The sequence below is a fragment of the Lactuca sativa genome, chromosome 7 (genome assembly GCF_002870075.4).
Source record: "Lactuca sativa cultivar Salinas chromosome 7, Lsat_Salinas_v11, whole genome shotgun sequence".
Taxonomy (NCBI): Eukaryota; Viridiplantae; Streptophyta; class Magnoliopsida; order Asterales; family Asteraceae; genus Lactuca; species Lactuca sativa.
Window position 1 is genome coordinate 164,494,757 of NC_056629.2, and position 25,680 is coordinate 164,520,436.

The 25,680-nt window shown below is 37.8% G+C and overlaps 1 protein-coding gene across 1 annotated transcript; it reads right to left on the minus strand.

The window, feature by feature from the left end:
* Nucleotides 1-21,686: 21,686 nt before the first annotated feature.
* On the minus strand, nt 21,687-23,282 carry LOC111895661 (anther-specific protein SF18-like). Its single transcript, XM_023891737.2, has 2 exons — nt 23,012-23,282; nt 21,687-22,346 (listed from the first exon to the last, which is right to left on the minus strand). The coding sequence occupies exons 1-2, from the start codon at nt 23,073-23,075 to the stop codon at nt 21,943-21,945; spliced, it is 468 nt and encodes a 155-aa protein (XP_023747505.1). The 5' UTR covers nt 23,076-23,282; the 3' UTR covers nt 21,687-21,942.
* Nucleotides 23,283-25,680: the final 2,398 nt, after the last annotated feature.

The following is a 25,680-nucleotide window of genomic DNA, read 5'->3' on the forward strand; positions in this document are numbered from 1 at the left end:
AGTGTGAATTTTGGAAGGGCCATATTGACATAGTCTGAAAAGAGGCAACTCTTGTTTAGAAGTAGTAGTCAAAATGGGAATATAGAGGTGACTCTATAGGTGGAAACAATCTAAGTAAGATTAGAAAAAACTTAGTGCAAGAAGCATGTTCAATGCAATGCATACTTTGAACATATGGCTTTGTGTCCATGGAGTAGGTCTTCATTGGAATACCCTGTACTGGTTGTTGACAAGTCTTTGTGACTTTGTACACATTCATTTCAAGAGGGTATGGCATTTAAGTTTAAATCCAAACAAGATTTTGATTTGGGAGTGTGAAATTAGAATCATTGAAAGTTTGGTCAATTGGTTTATTTCACAAAGTAAGGATCATAGATAAACATAGAGTACACACTTGGTGTATGGCAAAGCTATTGTTTAGAAAAACATAGTGTACATGCTTGGAGCATGGGACAACTACTGTTTTTAATTCAAGTATAAAGTTGATAAAACCAAAACAATGAATAATGAGTAATCAGTATGGTGATAAATAGAAGTGGTCTATTTATATTCATAGGGTTTGATACCATATTTGATTCATTTATTCTTGTGTTTCACTTTTCATGTTTTGACTTCCATAATAACTAGGTTATTCTTCCGGAATGACTAAGTTATTTAAACCATCCACAGTCGGTCATATGTTGGAAGTAGATATGAATCAAGACTGTCATGGGTTGGCTTGTAGAGGTCCAAGTTGGTGGACAAAGTTGTGCTACAACGCTCATGAGTGCTCATAAGTTCTGAGTATTGGATTCAAACCATGCTCATTGGATTCACTTCATGGATTTTATCACGAGTGATCATGAGACGATAATATCTTATATTCTTCAAACCTAGTGATATGAGTTGTCACTATGAGTTGGTTATACAATGATTGCACGAAACCGCATTGGTAACTCGATGTTATAAAACGTGTCTTTGTGTATGATTCAACAAGTAGCAGAACAAGCCATATGAGTCGAAGTTTATCCATTCCTTTTACCTTTGGGATAAAAACAATATCAGTGGGCCCCTCGATGATTTAGCGATGACACATGTGAGTGCTTGCCCAAGCCAGGACTAATTTGATTTGTTCAACCAGTCAGTCATCATAAATCGGAAATCGGGAAACAACAAATGGACAGAGAGAATGATTTACAATCCATGTCTCTGTCCATATGATATCTAGAATGGAGGAATATATGATCCCTTATCTAATGGACAAGTCATTGACAAAGGTCAGAGATCATCGGCAAGGTCAGAGTTCGACGGAAGATTTTGAGAGCTACGATTGCCAGTTGGTTCTTGAAGTCATACGCAATAATAGTTTTAGACTTATCCAAGTGGGAGACTGTTGGATTAATGTCTAAGTCCATAACTATAATTGGTAAGACTTGACCCGACCCGACATGGTCCATTTGGGTTGCATGGCATCATGCATTTGGATAGACTATAGTGAGAGAAATAACACTTAAGGTTTGTTAATATATTATAAGTTATAATATATTAATTAGATTATTTAAGTAGAATTAATCTAGAATTAATTAAGTGATCAAAAGAAGACTAATTAAATATATGGGTTGATTGTGTAAATCATCCATACTTGTATAGTGGGCTAATGCTCCATGGATTATCAAGTTGGGCTAAAACCCATATGATGCTCCATGGATGCTCCATGGTGTATTTGAACCCATGGATCCAAGGAAATGGAAAGCCATGATAATTAAGGTTTACCCTAATTGTAACACTATATAAAGATCATACTCTTGGAAAAATCGGACACTAATGGAAGAGAGAGAAGGGCTAGCCGATTTCAAGTGTTCTACATTTCTCTCAAGGTTATTCCAAAAGCAATTGGTGTTGTGTCAACTATCTGAGGTGTCACACTTGGGGCACTAGGCACTCAAGCTTCATGAGAACATTCTACATTAAAGAGGTATCTATTCTATCTTGTTATATTCATTGTTTTGTATGCTAGATTAGGATAATACCTTGGATGTTCATATTTGCATGTATAATAGAGAAAACATAGATCCAAGGTATTTAGGGTTGCATGTACACTTAGGAGTGTTAGAATGCTCAAAACCCAACAATTATTTATGTACAAAGAGTATGATACCATAGAACTATTAGTTTATTGTTGTGTTTCAATTGCATGTTACTTCCTAAATATTAATTTATTTGAAATGCCATAGTCAGTAGTACTTCTGGGAGTAGGTATTAATTTAAGACTGTCATAAATTGTTTGTAGATTGTCCATAGGGATAGGAAATTACATAGGGATTGTTGCAATATTCATGAGTACTTGGAAAAAAAAGGATTTTAAGTGTTGGTTAAACCCGCGCTTATAGATTACTTCATTTATTCAATGAGGAGTAATCGTAAGACGATGATATCTTTTATTCTTCAAACATAAATATATAAGTCATATCTTGTAAATTTGTTGTGTATTGGTTTATTACAACATATCTCGTAACTGGGTGTTATAAAGTGTAATTTCATACATGATTTGGTGAGTAAAATGTATGATTATGTAGTCAAAGTTTCTTCATTCCTTTTGCCTTAACCGAAAACCGATATCTTTGGGATCTTCGATGATTATTTGTTGTCGACATATGAAGTGCTTGGCCGAACCCAGACTAAACTGATGTGTTCAATTAGTAGTCTGAATTTAGTTGTCAAGAATTGGGAAATCAAGAAACATAATCTTAGACTATGAGGTTGATTCTAATCCATGCCTCATGTTGTAACAACGTAAAAATTTAAAACAATTTTTCGTTTTTCAACAATATAAAACTCATACAGCATTCTCAAATCTCATGTTCAACAAATGTCATCATGATAAAAACATATCCCAAGATCATAAATAAATCCTCTGCCAGTGTGTATGGATCATGTTGGCGCCTTCCTGCGATCCTCGCTAGTACCTGAAACACATAACACATAACACTATAATCATAAATGCTTAGTGAGTTTCCCCAAAATACCACATACAACACATATTAGCCACTCAAGGCTATAACTCTGTATGACCCTCTGGTCAGTGTGTCTCAATGGGACCCTCCAGTCCCTTAACTCTGTGGACCCTCTGGTCAAAACTCTATGGACCCTCTGGTCCTAACTCTGTAAACTCTTCATCATACACAACACAAATCACATAGATATAACATCATACAAAAAGAATACAAGATACTCTGTCACGTAGCTCTAATTACCATTCTAGGTAAAGTATAGTGAGAAGACTCACCTCGGGTAACTCAGGTAACCTCGCACACGAATATACCGATCTAGCCCCCGCCAAATCACATACATAATATCCTCAAATAAATAATGGCTCTTAAAGTCTAGATTAAATCCCTTTCTACAATCCCACAGGAGGGTAAAAGACCATTTTACCCCTCCTTGACCCAAAAGTCCAAATGTTGACCAAAACCCTAAAAGTTAACAAAAGTCAACAGAGGGCAGTATGCGGTGCGTACCATCTCTGTACGCGGGGCATATGCCGACGATCCAGAATCGGGGTCTCAACCCCTTACGCTACACGTACTAGATTTACGCCCAACGTAAGTCTCAGTTTCATGCATTTATTGATTTTTGGTCTTAAACGGTTAAGACATATACTTAAACTTCAGATCTGACTTCTCTAAGGTCACTTAATCCATAAAGTTGAAACCTTTAAGCCTTTACATGGTTGTAAAGGTCACTAATCACTCTAACATCTTTCCTCTTTCCCCATAAAGCCTAGATCTCATGCATGGCTTAATATTCATGTCCAAGATTGGATTTTTATGAACCCTCAACTCATAATACTCTGAAATATAGTAGATCTAAGTTTATGGAGACCTTTTTCTCATAAAGACTCCACCTTGGGACCAAAAAACCTAAAAATTGGTCTATGAAACACAAATCAATAATAACAACGAAAGCTCTGAGCTTTTTACCTCCAAGTGAAGCTCCTCCCTCTGTAGAACTCAGATCCAAGCTTGCACTCCAACTTCTAGCCTTCACAAGACCTCCTCTTCTTCTTCACTAACACACAAAGGCACTTTTTAGCTCAAGAACACTCACACACTAGCTTGGAACGATAATATTGCTCTCCTAGGGTTTTTCTCTGAGGAATGGTGGCTGGGGACACGACCAACACATTCCTTTTTATAGTCCACAAGCCACAATTAGGGTTTGCATCTGGGCCTGCTATGCCCAGCATAACCCTAGGTACGCCCAGTGTACCTAGGCGTGTCGGCGTCCAACTTAAGCGCATGAGTATGCGCAGCGTACTCTTCAGTACGCCCAGCGTACTCATTTGCCATAATTTTCTTTCAAGGGTTAAACTTGACAACTTGGAAATGAAGAAGAGTTTAACAGATGAACCTGAATTTCGGGATGTTACACATGTCCATACGATATCTTGTAGAACGAAGTGATAGTTGATCACTTATCTTAGGACCAACGTCTAATTAGAGTTTCGTTGTATCTTTGAAAAATAGCATTTACTGGTTGTTTGGATTTGTACTTGCAAATATATTTAGTGACTTATCCACTTGGGAGACAGTTGGATTAAGGTGTCTAAGATCCTAACTAAATTGGTATCATGTTGATGAATAAAAGTAAAGTCCTTTTAGGGTTGTCCCCATAACTAGGAAATGACTTGAATTGATCAAAGGAGAGATATAAATAAGTTTTTTAATTTATTATGTGGTTAATATATTAATTAGAAATAGATGCAATTATTTAATTATTAATAATTATTCATCTAAAATTAATTCTGGATTAATTGAAACTAATTATAGGTGCAAGGAGTGAATTGTAATTGGTTAATAGTTGAACAAAAAAACAATTCTAGAAACCTCCATTACATGGATGGATTTGGAGGAGTTTCTAGGGTTCTTAAAGCGTCCTGGTAGTAGATAAGGAAATTGTGACAACCCAAGTTGTCCCGTTACATTTCCCCGTTACCGTTAACGGAATATTCCACTGTATAAAAGTTCCGTTAATTAGAGGGCGTCAATTTAATAAACATTCCATTTGTTTACATTTAACATGCCGTTAAGTTGTGACAAAAAGAAATAAAAACACATAACACCCATTTCCATTTAATTGGAAAATGTTAAGTTTTATTGTTACGACCACTAAATCGGGTGCGACCAAAAGCCCCGTTTAACGGCAGTATCGGGTAAAATTCCACTAAGCCCCGACTCGGAACCCTATATAAGGGTGAGTGGAGTCCATTGGAGACTTTTTACACTCTCTCTCTACACTCTCTCTCTAGACTCGTTTTCGCCCCGAATCCGCAACCAAACGCTTCCAAATTGTAAGTCCACTTACCCTAGCTTAATCTAAACATATTGATTTGTGTTTATAGCTAAAAATCCAGACTTAGAAGCTGTTAGAATGGAGTTTACGACCTAAGCCCCTCCTTAGGCCGTAAACCCCTTAAACAAGGCCAAAATGACCCAAACATGTCTCTAATGGCTTGGAAATAAATAGAGGAATTAGCCTAGGAGTGTTTGCACATTTAAAACATTCATTTTGGGGCATAAAAGAGAGTTTACGGCCCAAGCACTTGCTTAGGCCGTAAACACCTCCAAACCTTGTCTAAATGTCCCAAATACACTCCAAAATCACCCTAGGGCTCAACACATAAATTAGGGGCTTATCCTTTTGGGTTTAGAACACTTAAACATAAAGAATGAGGGTGTGAAATGGAGTTTACGGCCCAGACTCTTGCCAAGGCCGTAAACACCTCACAAACATGCAAAAGTGCCCCTAACTCACTCCTAAAACACCCTTAGGCTTCATACATAATTTAGGGACTTAGTATTTGGAGTTTGGACCAATTAAACACAACAAAATGAAGGGTCAAATGGATTTTACGGCCCAGGCATGTACCAGGGCCGTAAACACCCTTAAACATCCCCCAAAACATTAATTTTGTCCCCCAAATGGCCTTAGACTATTACCAAAATGCTTAGGAAATTACCCTCTACCACTTAAGCCTTTAAAAACACCAAAAGAAGGTATGTATAGGAGCTTACGGCCATAAGCTCCCTTGCTTATGGCCGTAAACTCCTTAAAGGGGCCATTTCATGCCTTAAACCCATTTACACAATTGATATTTGAGCCTAGCATAAATCTACCATGGAAATGAGACACTTTAACACCCTAGAACCCATCACCATGAGTTTACGGCCATAAACTCATGGTGAGTAGTCCCTGGGCCGTAAACATCATATTAAAGGCTTAATCTTGGAGGGTAAACTCCATTCCTAAGCCATACACACCCTTAGACGCTACCCGGGACACCCAAACACTTATCTAAAGTGTTTTCCGCTCCTTTGAGTGCGTATACTTGTTTAATTAGTATTAATATACTAATTGTATGTGAAAATATGTTATCATATGTTAAATAGTTCATTGTGTGTGTTCGAGTCCTTGCGTGGCACCGAACACCCAAACGGCACCTTCGTCGGACCTACTTACACCAGGTGAGTTCATACCCCTGAATGAACCTTTTAAATGTTTTTACATGTTTTATAGGGGGGAATACAAGTTAAACATGCCAGTTATCATATCAATCACATGTGATTAATAACCCGCATGCTCAAGATTTTACCACACTGTACACTGTTTTACCGAGTAGGACACTATAATGGTTTTCAATTGTTTCAAAACTCTTACTTATACTGTTTTACCTAAATTCATTCTGAACTGATTTATGAAAGATTTCCAAAGGTTTTCAAACATGTTTTTACAAAAGGATACAAATTGTGATTTTCTCCGAATATAAAGGTTTTTCATCAAAGTTTCCCTTTTTCGACGTATACTTTTACTTGCTAAATACTGCGGCTTCGCTTATACTTATTTTATACTCCTACTCTGTAACGCTTTCACTTATACTTGAAGTCACTTATACCTGATGGACGCTTATACTTATTCACACTCTTACTTAGTGATACGATTCTGCTTCGCTTATACTTCATATCGACTCTACTTCACTTATACTCGATACGCTCATACTTCACTTATTGTCGTCTCTACTTCGTGATACGCTTATACTTGTTCGACACTCTTACTTCACTTGCGATCACTCCTACTTCACTTGTTAGACACTTCTACTTCATAAAGATCACTCCTGCTTGATACACACTTAGTCGTAGTTATATGTATGTCTGTGCTTATATAGGTACATATAAGTAATGTTTGAAAGACTTAGGAAGGCTCGTCTGCCCTATTTCCTTTTCTTCGTTGAGATGTGGTCTGGTAGGATCGGATGGTCGTCCGAAGGTCGTTGAATCATTAGTTATATATTATGTATATGAGTAGGGACATATAGGAATTCTCTAGTCAGTTCAGTTAAGAGTCTCTACCTCTAGTCTACACTTACATTAGAAACCCACTATTGGGAAGTCTCTACCCACTATTTGGGATGCATCTTCAGGACACGGCCTTCTCCGTCGTCTAGATTGGTAACCAGAATCTCCTGTAGGGAGAGCGGACATTGTGTGTATAGATCTATACGGGATTGACACCCCCGCACCCTGACTGCTAGCTACAGTCCACGTCTCACCAAGCCAAGGGGTGACAAATGTAACATTTTATAGACGCTTGTAGGGCGTCTGGTACTCTAGTGTCGGTTAGTATGGTTACGAGTATCCCGGGTTACCTTATAATTCATGGCCTTAAGGTAACGGTACTTCGCCAGCAAGTTACACTGTATGCTGGTAACTCAATTTCAGAGTCACACTGTTTTGACCTTGCAAGACGTATCTTTCATTTGATACTGTCTGGGGTCTGTCTTCTCTGTTTTGACCTTACAAGACGTATCTCTCATTTGATGTTGTTTGGGGTCTGTATCCACTGTATTCACAGTATCCACTGTATTCACTGTATTCATTGAATTCACTGTTTTAGACGTTGCTAGACATATCTTTCATTTGATATTGTCTGCAGTCTGTATTCACTGTTTTAGACCTTACTAGTTGTACCTTTCATTTGGTACCTTCGGGGGTCTGTGTCTCTATTTGTTAGACTGAACCAGGCGTGTCGTTCGTTCGATACTCTCCTGGAGTCTATGATTCCTTTGCCTTAGTCAGCAGTCCTCATTGCTGAGGCATATGATATATCCCTGTTGTCTCTTGCTTTCTTTAATAAATCAAATTCCGTATTTTGATAATGATATATATTAAGGGAAAACTACTTTTTATCACGTAACACTGACCAGTCTTGGTAGAAGACTGCTTTGATAAAAGAAAATATAGGATTTTCTGGAAAGAACTCTAATACACAGTAAACACTTAAACTACTACTTTATAAAGTTATTTGGTTAAATGTCACTAAATACTTATGAACTCACCAGCATTTGTAAAAATGCTGATACTCGCTTTTCAAATAACTTGTATTCTCAGGTTAGCATTAGACAGGTACATCCCCGGAGCTGTTGATGAATATAGCTTAGTACCGCGCTGTATTTATTCTATTACTTGTATTACTTTGATGTATTTAATGTAACCATGTAAATCTATTACTATTAATGCAATGTTTTTTTTGTAGTTTGATTACTATAATGCATGTGTTGTGATACTTGACATGACGTCATCCACCCAGAACGTTTCCGCCGTTCCGGTTTTGGGGTGTGACAGAAATGATTTCAATTGGGATTAAATCTATTATTTAATTGTTCAAATCTGGATTTATCTGCAAGTTACCTAATCCTAGGGTTTCTTGAGTTTTGAGTGTGAACCATTAAAGTCGGCCATACTTTCGGAGCTAGTTTTTCAAGAAGACTACAAATGTTATTTGATTAGCATGTTTCAAATCAAGAAAGAAGTATGTGTTTTTATTCATAAATAGAATTTATAGTGTTTCTTTCATAAGTATGTTGATATTAATTGACAAAAGACATAGATCCAATTTAGATTGCATGTACCCTTAAAGAGTTAAGTGAAATTCCACAAGTACAGTGTTATTGTAACCTAAAAACCCCACATGAACATTTTGGGTAGATGTTTACATACGTCCATGTATCTTCATAATATCACTCCAACCAAATTACTTCAAAACCAAACATCCACATCTGCCTTATTTCACCAGCACCAATCCTACAATCATCTCCATGTTTTTGGATGTCCATGTTATCCCAAATCATTTGCTATCCGCTCTCACAAACTTGACACACGCTCCATATGATGTGTACCTTAGCTACCCCATGAACTATCGAGGTTATCCATGCCTTGATCCCCAACTAGTAAAATTTACCTTTCTCGTCATGTAACTTTTGACGAAACCACTTTTCTTTTCGCTAATCCCACCCACACCACACCTCATGACTACAACTTCTTCCAACCTGAATCTAACCTAACGTCCATTATTAAACACTTCTTCCATCCTCAACAAACTGTCGAAACCATCACCCCTCCTATACACCAATCCTTGGCTCCAGCCTTCCCAATTCTGTCTCACCCTATGCTCCCTCCAACACACCTCATCCTATAACCAATACCAAACCCATACCCCCGACTTCAACCACTCCCCCTCCAATAACCCCAACACCCACTCCTATCTACCTTATTAGAACCCGTTCATGCTATGGAATTGTTAAACCAACTCAGCACCTCAACCTCCACACTTCCAAAATCTCCTGAATTCTAAAAAATTTCTACATTTCCCTTCTCAACAAACTGTCGACACTCTCACCCATCCTATACTCCAATCCTTGGCCCCATCCTCCCCAACTCCATCTCACCCTACGCTCCCTCCAACACACCTCATTGTACAACCAATACCAAACCCATACCCCCGACATCAACCACGCCCCCTCCAATAGCCCCAACACCTATTCTTAGCTACCCGGCCCATTAGAACCCGTTCATGCTATGGAATTATTAAACCTACTCAACAACTCAACCTCCACACTTCTAACTTCTCCTAAATTCTAAAAAAATCTCTACAACATTCTATGTCCGATGAATATAAGGCCTTATTTGAAAATGAGACATGGGAACTAATCCGTAGACCATATGTTGCTCATATAATAAGATGATTGTGGTTATATCACCATAAATTTCATGATGATGGTTCCCTAGCAGGGTATAAGGCACGACTAGTTAGTAATGGAAAATCTCAACAGGTTGACGTTGACTGTGATGACACCTTTAGCCCCATTGTTAAGACCACTTTCATTCATATAGTTCTTACCTTAACCATTTCCTTCTCATGGCTAATTTACAAACTCAATGTCAAGAATGCATTTTTACACGAGAATTTGGCCAAAAATATCTACATGCATCAACCCGAGTTTAATTGACGGCTCACATCCTCATTACGTATGTAATTTGCGAAAATATTAATATTGGCTGAAACATCCTCATTACGTATGTCATTTGCGAAAATATTAATATCGGCTCAAATAGACACCACGAGGTTGGTATCATAGGTTTGCTACATATATATCATATCTCATAGTTTTAAAAGTTCTGTCACACATACCACATTATTTGTTTATCCAAAAGGGAACAATACTTTTTACTTAATCATATATGTTGATGACATTATCCTCACTGTGTCCACCGATTCGTTCTTAAGACAAGTCATTGACACACTTTCCCTAGAATTTTCCATGACTGATTTGGGCAACCTACATCACTTTCTCGGCATTCAAGTATCTCGCTTTGATATGTCCTATTTCTTTCGTAGGCGCAATATGCGTAAGACATCCTAAATCGGGCTAATATAGCGGACTATAACCACTCAAAGTATCTCGTCGTGACTTGGTTGACATTTCGTCAAAAATTAATGCTAACGTCGGTCAACCACTCAAAGATGGCACTCTTTACTGAAGTTTAGCTGGAGCCCTCCAATACCTAAATTTTACGAGACTTGATATCACGTATGTTGTATAACAAGTAAGTTTATTCCTGCATGTGCCTCGAGAGCCCCATTTCAATTTCCTCAAACACATCCTTTGATATTCTAAAGGAACTGCTAATAAAGGTCTCCACATCTCTACGTCCCCAAAACTTTGTGTCATAGCTTACTTGGACGCCTATTGGGGGGGGGGGGGGGGGTTGTCCCGACTCATGTAGATCTACATCTGGGTATTGTGTCTTTCTAGGGGACAATCTCGCATCATGGTCATCCAAACGACAACCCACAGTATCCCGCTCCAGTGTAGAAGCAGAATATAGAGGAGTTGCTATTGTCACCACATAAACAAGTTGGCTAGAAAACTTCTTCTTGAACTTCATGTACCGGTAACCAAAGCTATGATTGTTTACTGTGACAACATTTCTAGTGTTAAGCCGGTCAAACATCAATGCACTGAAAAATGTTGATATGGACATTCAATCGAGAACCAATTAAAATAGGAAGGATCTGTGTTATCCACGTCGTGATCATTAATATTCAGACATCTTCACTAAGAGATTTCCAAGTCAACCGTTTCACATCGTCAAGTCCAGTTTGAGCATTCGTTCGCCTCCCACTCCAACTGTTGCGGAATATTAGATGATATATTGTTATTATTATTTGATATTTAAAATTGATTTGTAATCTCATGTAAATTGGGAAAGTTTGTTGTATCTTATTTATATTTTTCCTCTGTATAATGAATGTCTAGATTGATTTTGTACTATCCTTTAGTGTCACACCCCCAAACCAGAACGGCGGAAACGTTCGGGGGCGGATGACTTCATGTGGTAACGTAACAAATGAATACATAGTAAAGAAAGCAATACAACCATCATATATATAATTGAAAGTTTACATTTGTCAAAAGTTACTTGTTCAAAACCAATTACAATATGATGTCAAAATACGAGAATAAACTAGCGCCACAATATCCCTTTGTCAAAAGCAAAATGAATACCTGAAATTACTAATTTCCTGGGACATACAAGAAATTTTGAAAGAGTAGATCAGCATTTAAGCTGGTGAGTTTCATAAGTATTTAAGTGATAATGTTTGTATGAAATGAAATGTTTTGTCTTTGTTTGTTTATGTTTAGAAAATCCTATATTTTCTACTAGTATAAAAGTGGCCTTCACTCAAGACCAATGTTTGTTTCTAAAAATGTATGTAAGTGTAAAATAACCAATGTGTTTGAAAACCTTGTAAATCAATGCATTTTTAATACCCCATGTGAGTTTTATAACCATACTATTGACTCGGAATGCCTATACACAACGTTCTTCATGCGTTGGAATGTTATGACGTTTGTCACCCCAAACGGTGGACTGCAGCTAACAGTCAGGGCGTGGGTTGTCAAGCCCATATAGATCTATACACAAACACCAGGCTCCCCCTCCAAGGGATTCTGGTATATAATACAGGACTTGCAATGTGTACTCGAACGTACATGAAGTTAGTGTCTCACAAAACTGTGGCATAAAAACAGATCTACTTGTTAAAATGTTACGTTTGTTCTTGTATACGAAAGTGACTTCTTGAAATTCATGTTTCTAGTACATAAGAGTTAGTAATTTGTTCGTAAAACTATACCTATTATAGTTTTCTAAAAGTGTGTCTCGTTTGTTTAGAAATACCTAGAAAAAGGAATCATTTGTTATGAAAGCATAGATTTTTGGTGTAGAGTCCAAGATAGACAAGTATACATATAATCTAAGAAAAGTTTAGTTTATACATGCATTACGACAATTTATATTTCAAAAGATAGAATGCTATTTTAACATATGTTATATATATGAAAGTTCCTTATAAAGTTTGTAAATCGCATGTGATTTGGATATATATAACAGCATATAAAAGAGTTCTTTATGTAACACCCGATAATACTCGTGTGTTTTACTTGTAATCCCCCCTTGAAAGCATATAAAAGAATTTATAGAACATTTAAAAGGTAAATTAAGGGGTATGAACTCACTTGAAAGTTTGAAGATAGCGAGATGGAAAACCGGGCAGAGTTTCGACTCGGGAAACGGATTTTCTCGGGATTCTCGGGAATCTCGGGAGTAAAATCGACCCTCGGGACTTGAGCAAAAAGACCAGAGCTTCGGGTTTGAACGGGCACGGAAATCGAGGCAAGATCGGGAGAGAAAGGAGAGAAATGAGCAATTTTTCCGGAAACCCTCGCATTCTATTTATAGGGGGGTCTGAGAAGCCTCGTACGCGGGGCGTACGCTCGTACGCAGCGCGTACGCGTACGTCATGCATGACCGAAGCCTCGACTGCCTCGGCTTCAGATGGGACGGATCAGTCTGGCGGGTCGGATGGGATGGCGGGTCGGACGGACGGGTCGGTAGCCTCGCATAGGGCGACGTGGACGATCAGAGGCCAAGGCCCTCGGGTACGCAGGGCGTACAGGGGTACGCAGCGCGTACCTCGGATGAGGACGCTGACTCCTCTTCAGATAATGCTTGATTTTTGAATTAAATAAATATAATTTTATTTAATAAACTTCAAAAATTCATATCTTCTTCATACGAACTCCGTTTTCGATGGTCTTTATATCCACGCGTAGGTGAGACTACGCTCTACAACTTTCGTTTAGACTCCGTTGGCAAATTCCGAAATTATTTTTATTATTTATTTATAACTCATCGTGTTTAAGGAATTTCTTCAAAAATTCATAACTTCTTTATCTGACGTCGGTTTTTGCCAGACTTTTTGCCGCTGAAATACCATTGTCGAGACCTTCGATTCTCGTTTAGGTCATTCCGGCCAAAAGTCGCTCGATCTCCGATTCGAGTTTATAGCTGTCTGTTACTAAGCTGAACTTGGAAAAATCATAACTTCAATATACGAAGTCGGATTTGGGAGTTCTTTTTACGTACGATCATGGTTTAAAGACATTTAAACATAGAAGGAATTTGAATAGAACTATTTGGACATTTTATTATGAAAGGTGATTTTATTAACTCAAAAGTGGTTACAATACTTGACCTTTTAGGTCATTACAAAGAGTTGAAATATCGGGTTGTCACATCATCCCCCCGTTAGAGAGAATTTCGTCCCGAAATTTAAAGTAGTAAAGATGCTAGTGAACATGAAAGAGATGAGGGTACTTTTGTTTCATCTGATCTTCGCGTTCCCATGTGAATTCAGGTCCCCGCTTGGCGTTCCAGCGAACCTTCACAATGGGTATGCGACTTTGTTTTGTTTGTTTGACCTCTCGGTCCATGATTTCTACTGGTTCTTCCACAAAGTTGAGGCTCTTGTTGATCTCGATCTCGTCGAGTGGAATAACAAGAGTCTCGTCGGACAAACACTTTTTCAAGTTTGAGACGTGGAAGGTTGGATGGATGTTACTAAGTTCGCGCGGTAGGTTAAGCCTGTAAGCCACAGGGCCAATTCTGGAAAGAATCTCGAAAGGCCCTATGTATCTTGGATTCAGTTTCCCACGCTTTCCAAAGCGTATTAAACCCTTCCACGGTGAGACCTTTAATAAGACGTGGTCTCCTACCTAGAATTCCAAAGGTTTCCTCCTTTGGTCAGCGTAGCTTTTCTGTCGGTCTCTAGAGGCTTTCAATCGTTCACGAATCTGAACGATCTTCTCTGTCGTTTCTCGTATGATTTCCGGACCGGTGAGAGTGCTTTCAGGAACCCTTCCTCTAGCTAATTGGATATCGCCAACTTCAGCCCAGCATAGAGGGGATCTGCACTTTCGACCATAGAGGGCTTCAAACGGAGCAGCCTTTATGCTTGTATGATAACTATTGTTGTATGAAAATTCGACAAGGGGTAAATGCATATCCCATGCCTTTCCAAAGTCAATCACACAGGCTCTCAGCATATCTTCTAAAGTTTGTATCGTTCTCTCACTTTGTCCGTCTGTTTGTGGGTGGTAGGCTGTACTCATGTCTAGCCTAGTCCCCAGGGAACTTTGTAGTGACTTCCAGAATCTTGAAGTGAATCTACTATCTCTATCGGAGATAATGGATATCGGAACACCATGCAGTCGCACTACTTCCCTTAAGTAAGTTCTTGTAAGCTTCTCCATTTTGTCAGTCTCCTTGATGGGTAGGAAATGCGCGGATTTGGTCAATCTGTCGACAATGACCCATATGGTATCGAGTCCACTTGTCGTCTTGGGTAACTTGGTTATGAAGTCCATAGTGATCCGCTCCCATTTCCATTCTGGTATCTCTGGTTGTTGTAGTAATCCTGACGGTTTCTGATACTCGACCTTAACCTTAGCGCAAGTAAGACATTTACTTACGAAGGTAGCAATTTCTGCTTTCATGTTAGGCCACCAGTACAGTTTCTTAAGATCCAGATACATTTTATCTGAACCCGGGTGTACGGAATACCTTGAGTTGTGAGCTTCGGTCATGACTACGTTTCTGAAACCACCATGTTTCGGGGTCCAGATTCGGTCCATGAGATAGTAGGCTCCGCCACCCTTGACTTCTAGATTCTTTTCCATTCCTCGCAGGGATTCACCCGCCACATTTTCAGGTTGCAAAGCTCCCATTTGTGCCTCCTTAATTTGTGTGGATAAGTGGGAATGGATAGTCATAGTCAGAGATTTGACCCTCCGACCAGTGTATTCCTTTCGACTGAGGGCGTCAGCTACCACGTTGGCCTTGCCAGGATGATAACGAATTTCACATTCGTAGTCATTTAGTAACTCAACCCATCGTCGTTGTCGCATGTTGAGTTCCTTCTGATCGAAAATGTGTTGAAGGCTCTTGTGATCGGTGAAAATAGTACTCTTTGTTCCGTATAAGTAGTGTCTCCAGATCTTCAGAGCAAACACTACTGCTCCTAACTCGAGATCGTGTGTCGTATAGTTCACTTCGTGTGTCTTAATTTGTCGGGAGGCATAAGCGATTACCTTCCCTCTCTGCATAAGAACACAACCAAGTCCTTGATTTGACGCATCGCAATACACTACGAAGTCTTCTATCCCTTCGGGGAGGGATAGTATCGGTGCGGTGCACAAGGCCTGTTTTAGTGTCTGGAATGCCTTTTCTTGTTTCGCTTCCCAGTTGAAGGCCACGCCTTTCTGGGTTAATGTAGTAAGAGGTTTCGCAATGCTAGAGAAGTTCTTTATGAATCTGCGATAGTAGCCAGCTAGACCTAGAAATTGACGAATTTATGTAGGTGTCTTTGGTGCCGACCAGTTCTCAATGTCCTTAATTTTGGAGGGGTCCACATGTATACCTTTCTCGCTAACAACGTGGCCTAAAAATTCGACTCTTCGAATCCAAAATTCGCATTTAGAGAACTTCGCATAGAGTTTCTCCGTTCGCAGCGTTTCTAGGACTTTTCGTAGGTGCTGACTATGCTCTTCCTCACTTCGGGAGTAGATAAGTATATCATCGATAAAGACGATGACGAACTGATCCAAGTAAGGACGGCACACCCTATTCATTAGGTCCATAAATACTGCTGGTGCATTGGTTAATCCGAACGGCATCACTACAAATTCGTAGTGTCCATAACGAGTTCGGAAAGCTGTCTTTGGAATGTCCCCCTCTAGAACTCGTAATTGGTGGTATCCGGATCGTAGGTCTATCTTTGAGAAGTAGTTCGCTCCTTGAAGTTGATCGAATAGGTCGTCAATACGGGGTAGAGGATAGCGGTTCTTGACAGTAAGTTTGTTCAGCTCTCTGTAGTCGATGCACATACGGAACGATCCGTCTTTCTTCTTTACAAACAAGACCGGTGCTCCCCAAGGTGAGAAACTTGGTCTTATGAATCCTTTTTGAAGGAGTTCATTAAGCTGACTGGAAAGTTCCTGCATCTCTGCTGGCGCGAGACGATAAGGCGACTTCGCTACTGGGGTAGCTCCTGGAACTAAGTCGATTCTGAACTCGACTTGGCGTTGCGGTGGTAATCCTGGTAGTTCTTCTGGAAAGATATCGGGAAAGTCGCGTACTACCGAGATGTTCTTGATGTCCTTCAGTTCTTGATTGTATCAACGATGTGCGCTAGGAATGCTTGACAATCCTTCCGCAAGCACTTTCGAGCTTGGATGCACAAAATGATGCGAAGGTTTGTACTAGATTTGTCGCCGTAGATAACTAATGTTTCGTTGTTAGGGAGGTTAAGACGGACTGCTTTCTCAAAGCACATGATGTCGGCGCGAAGGAGACTCAACCAATCCATGCCGACTATGACGTCGAAACTTTTAATTTGGACCGGCATGAGATTGATTGGAAAAGAATGGCCGTCTAAAGTTAACGTACGGCCCATGTATATGCAGTTAGTGTTTTCGATTTTTCCATTGGCCATCTCTATAGTGAATGATTTTTCTAACTTACTAGGTTTAGGTTTAAGTAAATGAATAAAGTTTTGACTCACGAAGCTTCTCTCCGCTCCACTATCGAATAATATGCATGCATATGAATTATCGAGAAGGAACGTACCAGCAACTATAGTTGGGTCAGCTACATCTTCGTCGTGGCCTATTGCCAAAACTCACCCCACACCGCCGGTGCCTGCTGCCTTAGGACAGTTCCTCTTGTAGTGGCCCACCTCGCCACAACCGTAGCAAGTCTGTCCTACACCCGCACCGGGAACTTGAGTGATCGGCTTTGCGGGATCCTTGCAGAAACGGGCTGTGTGTCCCTTCCTGTTGCAGTTGGCAGACTGCATTTCCTGACAAGGTCCATGGTGGTGGTAATTGCATTTGGTGCACTTTGGGAGGTTACCTACGTAAGGCTTTGTTGGGTAGGTATTTGTAGGAGCTGGAGTAGGTACAGTGGCAGCATTCACTGAAACTAGTTGTTTCTTTGCGGATTCATGGGAAGACCCACCCTTCCCTTTATTCCACACTCTCTTTCTGCTATTGCTGTTGTTGTTGTTGTTGTTGTTGTTGTAGTTGTTGTTGTTGTTGTTGTTTCCTTTATGTGGTTCTGGTGCAGAAGTGGTTGAGCTCTGATACCAATCTGTCACACCCCCAAACCTGAACGGCGGAAACGTTCGGGGGCGGATGACTTCATGTGGTAACGTAACAAATGAATACATAGTAAAGAAAGCAATACAACCATCATATATATAATTGAAAGTTTACATTTGTCAAAAGTTACATGTTCAAAACCAATTACAATATGATGTCAAAATACGAGAATAAACTGGCGCCGCAGTATCCCTTCGTCAAAAGCAAAATGAATACCTGAAATTACTGATTTCTTGGGACATACAATAAATTTTGAAAGAGTAGATCAACATTTAAGCTGGTGAGTTTCATAAGTATTTTAGTGATAATGTTTGTATGAAATGAAATGTTTTGTCTTTGTTTGTTTATGTTTAGAAAATCCTATATTTTCTACTAGTATAAAAGTGGCCGTCACTCAAGACCAATGTTTGTTTCTAAAAATGTATGTAAGTGTAAAATAACCAATGTGTTTGAAAACCTTGTAAATCAATGCATTTTTAATACCCCATGTGAGTTTTATAACCATACTATTGACTCGGAATGCCTATACACAACGTTCTTCAGGCGTTGGAATGTTATGACGTTTGTCACCCCAAACGGTGGACTGCAGCTAACAGTCAGGGCGCGGGTTGTCAAGCCCGTATAGATCTATACACAAACACCATGCTCCCCCTCCAAGGGATTCTGGTATATAATACAGGACTTGAAATGTGTACTCGAACGTACATGAAGTTAGTGTCTCACAAAACCGTGGCATAAAAACATATCTACTTGTTAAAATGTTACGTTTGTTCTTGTATACGAAAGTGACTTCTTGAAATTCATGTTTCTAGTACATAAGAGTTAGTAATTTGTTCGTAAAACTATACCTATTATAGTTTTCTAAAAGTGTGTCTCGTTTGTTTAGAAATACCTAGCAAAAGGAATCATTTGTTATGAAAGCATAGATTTTTGGTGTAGAGTCCAAGATAGACAAGTATACATATAATCTAAGAAAAGTTTAGTTTATACATGCATTACGACAATTTATATTTCAAAAGATAGAATGCTATTTTAACATATGTTATATATATATATATATGAAAGTTCCTTATAAAGTTTGTAAATCGCATGTGATTTGGATAAATAACAGCATATAAAAGAGTTCTTTATGTAACACCCGATAATACTCGTGTGTTTTACTTGTAATCCCCCCCTTGAAAGCATATAAAAGAATTTATAGAACATTTAAAAGGTAAATTAAGGGGTATGAACTCACTTGAAAGTTTGAAGATAGCGAGATGGAAAACCGGGCAGAGTTTCGACTCGAGAAACGGATTTTTCTCGGGATTCTCGGGAATCTTGGGAGTAAAATTGACCCTCGGGACTTGAGCAAAAAGACCAGAGCTTCGGGTTTGAACGGGCACGAAAATCGAGGCAAGATCGGGAGAGAAAGGAGAGAAATGAGCAATTTTTCCGGAAACCCTCGCATTCTATTTATAGGGGGGTCTGAGAAGCCTCGTACGCGGGGCGTACGTTCGTACGCAACGCGTACGCGTACGTCATGCATGACCGAAGCCTCGACTGCCTCGGCTTCGGATGGGACGGATCAGTCTGGCGGGTCGGATGGGACGGCGGGTCGGACGGGCGGGTCGGACGGGTCGGTAGCCTCGCATAGGGCGACATGGACGATCAGAGGCCAAGGCCCTCGGGTACGCAGGGTGTACAGGGGTACGCAGCGCGTACCTCGGATGAGGACGCTAACTCCTCTTCGGATAATGCTTGATTTTTGAATTAAATAAATATAATTTTATTTAATAAACTTCGAAAATTTATATCTTCTTCATACGAACTCCGTTTTCGATGGTCTTTATATCCACGCGTAGGTGAGACTACGCTCTACAACTTTCGTTTAGACTCCGTTGGCAAATTCCGAAATTATTTTTATTATTTATTTTATAACTCATCGTGTTTAAGGAATTTCTACAAAAATTCATAATTTCTTTATCTGACGTCGGTTTTTGCCAGACTTTTTACCGCTGAAATACCATTGTCGAGACCGTCGATTCTCGTTTAGGTCATTCCGGCCAAAAGTCGCTCGATCTCCGATTCGAGTTTTTAGCTGTCTGTTGCTAAGCTGAATTTGGAAAAATCATAACTTCAATATACGAAGTCGGATTTGGACGTTCTTTTTACGTACGATCATGGTTTAAAGACATTTAAACATAGAAGGAATTTAAATAGAACTATTTGGACATTTTATTATGAAAGGTAATTTTATTAACTCAAAAGTGGTTACAATACTTGACCTTTTAGGTCATTACAAAGAGTTGAAATATCGGATTGTCACATTTAGAATCATCCTAAGAACATATGTGACCTCAGTGTGTTATAACTTCTTAGATGCTATGTCGAATACTTGTTATTATTATTTGATTTTTTAAATTGATTTGTAATCTCATGTAAATTGGTAAAGTTTGTTGTATCTTATTTATATTTCTCCTCTGTATAATGAATGTCTAGATTGATTTTGTACTATGCTTTAGAATCATCCTAAGAACATATGTGGCCTCAGTGTGTTATTACTTCTTAGATGTTATGTCGAATACTTGTATCCATGTTCAATGTTCCTAAAAATGAAGTAGTCTTTCTGTCATAAAGATGTATGTTAGGCTAAAGAAGAATTAAGAGAGATTCTCAAAGGCATAACGTTTGTGTATAAATTATGGGTTTCCAATATTGAAACATTTACTTAGGAATGAAACTCAATCTCATGTAGTCATGTAGGCGGAACTATGGAGTCTTTGGGAATTCTTATAGTAGAATGTGTTCCATAACATATTCGTCTTTTAAGGCTTCGAGGTATTCGGAAATAAAATGTGGAAGAAGTTATAGGAATTAAAGAAGTGATAAATAAAAACTTGAATATCCATTATATTATGATATTAAATCACAAGAACATAAATAAAATATACATTGTAATCAGAACATACATACCAACATATCATTTCTTATGTCCGCCATAACGGAGGATGCAATATCGCAAGCATGTTCTAAAGATTATTTTTCGTTTGTGGCTTACATATAGCGACCGCATGCGGTCATGCTTAATGCTTTGTCATCAAATACATGTTTTCTTGTAATGGTGGTTCTAGAATTTTCCCATATGATGTAATTTTTAAATTAACAAATAGTTATGAGAGAACGGATGAATGGGAATCTCCCCAAAAACCATAATCAAGTGTGGTTAGATCCATTGACAAGATTTATTAATAAGACAACGTTACCGGAAGTGTGCGAGATCACAACATGCCATTAACTTAAACACCAATGAAGTTATCATTCCATCCAATTAATTGATTTTTATGATTACCTGAAATTTATTTTAGATTTTGAATTTGAAGAAATTTAATATGATTCATGGGGTTTAAATTCAATATTTGTAACTAGTAAACATTGTCCTGCTATGTTCGCATAAGGAATTTGACAAACTTACATAGTTTAGCGTAAAACAATAATGTATGCCTGATTCTTATTCTGTTTTTCCTATTTTTTATGGCGAGAGTAATGAAATTGTGCTGTTAAAAAAAAAAAGAACTATGATGTACGCCTAGTATATTCAGTTAACGTGTATGTTAGGTTAATTAATACCCAACCACAGTTAATCATACGGGTGAAATTCAGAAACCTTGGAAATTAGGCAAAAGTCGTTGACATCCCTAACTTTGGCACAACAATAACCAAAAGAAAACTTTGCCAATATGCATAAAAGTACCAAGTCGTTTCATGTAGTTTTGTTTAAAATTATTCTTTAAAAAGTTGCATACCATATATTTTATTTAATAACTACCAAAGGCTTCTAGCTTATATATCTTGTGTTGGTCGAAATGTGCCTCTCACCCATAAGATGATAGGTTCAAGACCCATTTGGAATGAACTACGTAATTTAGGAATAAAGCAGCCGATATGTTCTTAAAGAGCAAAAAAAAAAAAAAATACTCAATTTGTCATATTCCTGAAACAATTATGTATGGGAATCATAAAGCTATTGACTACGTAACAAATACATATATAACAACAAAATATTTTCTCTTCATTCATAATTGTTATACAAGGATGACAGCCGGGTCGATTGGAAGCTCAAAATGTATCACTTTCTCAACTTCGATCTTGTAGCGGGTGAGTGCTTCAGCTATTAGCTTATCTACATCAAGCTTCGCACATCCTGGAGGTGGAGCTGGCTGCCCCCCAGCCGGTGGTGGTGGTGGAGGTGGAGGTGGAGGTGGAGGCGGAGCTGGTGCTGGGGCTGGAGAGAGAGGTGGTTTCTTTCCTTTGGGGGGACAATCAGAGTAGCAAAAGCACATGTATTGTGCTTCACGTTGATGACAAGCACCATTTTTTGCACCCTCCCATTCTATGCATTGTTTGTTGCATTTGTCGGTATCTTTGCACTTTCCAGACCAGGTTTTGCTTGCATGTTCACATAATTCTCCCTTCACCGTGGTGATTTCTTTTCACGTAATTAAAATTTGATTATAACAAAAAAAGAAAGTCAAATAAGATATTAATGAATGGAGGTGAAGATATTTGTTTTCCTTTTGCATTATTATTTAGTACAAGTTTTAGTTAGTTTACCATGAAAGTTATTAAACCAAATATTGTTCGGTTGGTAAGATAATATTCTGACGATTATTGCTTTGATGCTCAAAATTGGCTTTTTGAAATCATTTTAACAAAGTGAAATGGAAAAATTACTATTACAAAAAGTTCATCCCTTTTTTATTTTAGTAAGTGTAACTTTTTACTATAGTTAAGATTTGAAAAGACAAATTAAATTGATTTTTACTTTTTATGCCTACAAATATTTCTATCCAATAAAATAATGACAAGTGTCATCTTTCCATATTTTTTTAACTAAATCATTAAGGCTATATTAAGAATATATGAAATCATGTTTTGCGACCAATAAAGAAACGAGGCTTAATTTTGAGCAAGAGAATGATCCCAAACAGAAATAGTTAACATCACCTGTAATGTATTTCTGGTTTTGTATAAAACTGCAAAATCTCGATCATTACAAAAAAAAGTTGAAAAAGTAAATATATTCTTTTTACAAATGAAAGCCAAATAATATTTAAATAACTGAAATCAGCTAAACGAAGTTTTATTAAGCACCTGAAATAGTTAGAACGAAGACGAGTAGAGAGAATGCAAGGAAACCAAGTGAAATTTCTGCCATTTTGATCAGTTATGATGATGCTAAAGAACACCGCTACGACTTGGGTGAAGAATAGGTTGAGAAGGAAAGGGTATTTATAGAAGGAGCTATAATAAAATCTGTGTCAAAGATGACAAATGTTAACAAAAAATCAATGTAGCCACGCATGTTGTTTCATACGAGCTTTGATGCACACTTGACACTTTCATATGAAGATCAAAGAAAGATTAGGTAGTTATATACGCTTCAATTTTTTGATCATGTTCTAAAGTATTCTATGGGTTCCAACCACCTACTAATTAAGGGCTTCCTGGCTTTTTAAGGATATGAGAAGAAGACTCGTCCTTTGGACCATACACTAAGACACCAAAATATGTTCCAAACCTTCAGGGCCGGTCCAGACGGTGGGCAACCCGGGCGACCATCCAGGGCCCACGACTCCAGGGGCCCAAAATTTATGGGTTATATAGTGTATATATATAAACCAATTATTACTAAAATGATTTTTAGGACCTAAAGTTGGTTCAAACTCAAACCAACTCAAAACATAAACAATTTGGCTTGTTTGTTATTGTTAATTGAAAGTGTTTATAGTGAAGAATAAAAGATATTTTTTTGTTAATTTTTATTATATTTGTCTTTAAGGGACCCTTTTTTGTCTTTTCGCCCTGGGCCCCATATACATTTGGACCGGCCCTGCAAACCTTCTCCTAAACTTGAACACTACCTCTCATACAGAAAAGCTAGTACCTTACCCGGTAAACCACTAAGGTAGTTGGTTTATGTGCTATAAAGTATTCTATATAAAATAAAACAATGGCCATGTTTCAAGAATAGATGACAAGATATAGGAGACGTTAAATAAACCCTACAATCATCATCAAGTATAACCATTAATGGTGGAAGTCAAGGGTGATTTTGTACGAAATAACATGTCAATAACAAATTAACTGCTGTTGATTGCATAGCTCTGGTGGAGATTTTCCATGCATTGCGGCGGGTTTATCAATCATATATTTTTGTCTGAATATTTTAATACACGAACTTGGTACAAGGCTAAATGTTTTAAAAAAGAAAAAACAACATCCTTAAACGCTATAAAAAAAAAATAGATCATTAGCGCCCACAAAAATCACTGCTAAAAATTAAGCTCATTGTCACTAAAGGCAATATCAGCGACAAATCCCCTGTTCCAACGCTATTGCTCAAAAAAAACGGCACCAATGCAATGTGTCACCCCTAATACGTGTGTACCTCGACAAATCCCCTACTATTGCTAAAAAAAACGGCACCAGTGCAATGTGTCACCCTTAATACATGTCTACCTCGTAATATATAGTCACCATCACCGTTAATACTCATGGCACCGCAAATACATGTTGTCGCCACTAATAGTGTTGCTGCTAATACTACTCTTTTTTTCAGAACAACCATTTTAAGGTGCAAAAACCCAATACGAAACATCAAAAACGCAAACCATAACCGATACAATACGACATGTCAAATTAAGTAACAAAAGTGTTAAAAGCAATATCTTATACAAAGTCTAACAAAAAATCTAATCATTGTTGGACGTGTCATCATCATTGCTTCCTCGTTTCCTCCGGTATCACTTTGTGTTTTTTTTTTTTAAATGGTGAAGTTTCGCACAACACACCTGATCGTTAAGCATTGTTAGAAGATTCTCTAACTACATAATAAATAAGAATATAAACTTATAAGTTAAATTATCAACCTGATTAACAAGCTAACAAACTAACAATTACTAGTAACAAATTACAAACTAACAAACTAACCATTGCCAAATTACCAAATTATAATCAAGCTAATAATTATTAATATGTAAGTAAACTATCAAATTGCCAATTACCAAACTATCAAACTGCTTAATTACCTTATACTATCAACAAAAACAAAAACTATAACCAAACTATTAAGCTATAACCATAAACAAAACTACCATGGTATCAAATTACCAATTACCAAAGTACCAAAAAATCAATTGCCAAAGTTTTTAATAGATAATCATCATTAACCAAAATTACCAAACTAACATGCATGCAAGGATCCTTTCATATATATATATATATATATATATATATATATATATATATATATATATATATATATATATATATATATATATATATATATATATTAAATATTCTTGTTTTTCATGCATCGATCTCATCCACATTGATTTTTTTGCAAAAAATAGAATTAAAAAACCTTGATAAATCTAATAAGATTCCATTATAATATGATAGTCATGTGATTTAATTTTGATAAGATTTTGTTCCATTTCACTTACTAGACTAGATAAATTTCTATAATTCCCTTTTAGAACCCTTAAGACATATAGTGTTTCATAAAAAATGTCATTTCCTCATTCATAGATGTGCATGATTCTACAAACGGTATTGGTATGTTGTCTAGTGTCTTCGGTTCCGACTCTAGTTTTAACCCTAGATGCACCAGGCTAATTTGTACATTTCAACTATCTTTCATATTTCTTTAAATGTGTAACAATGTTCCGGTAAGTCTCTCAAGTACATTCTTGTTTATATAAATCAAATCTACACATTGTTAGAAAAATTATACATCGAATACTTAAGATATTGCCATA

Excerpts from the sequence above, each read along its gene's own strand:
- LOC111895661 (XM_023891737.2), bottom strand. The coding sequence starts at position 23,075 with ATGGCAGAAATTTCACTTGGTTTCCTTGCATTCTCTCTACTCGTCTTC. Across the intron at positions 22,347-23,011 it reads CTTCGTTCTAACTATTTCAG|AAATCACCACGGTGAAGGGA; the intron begins GTGCTTAATAAA and ends TTACGTGAAAAG.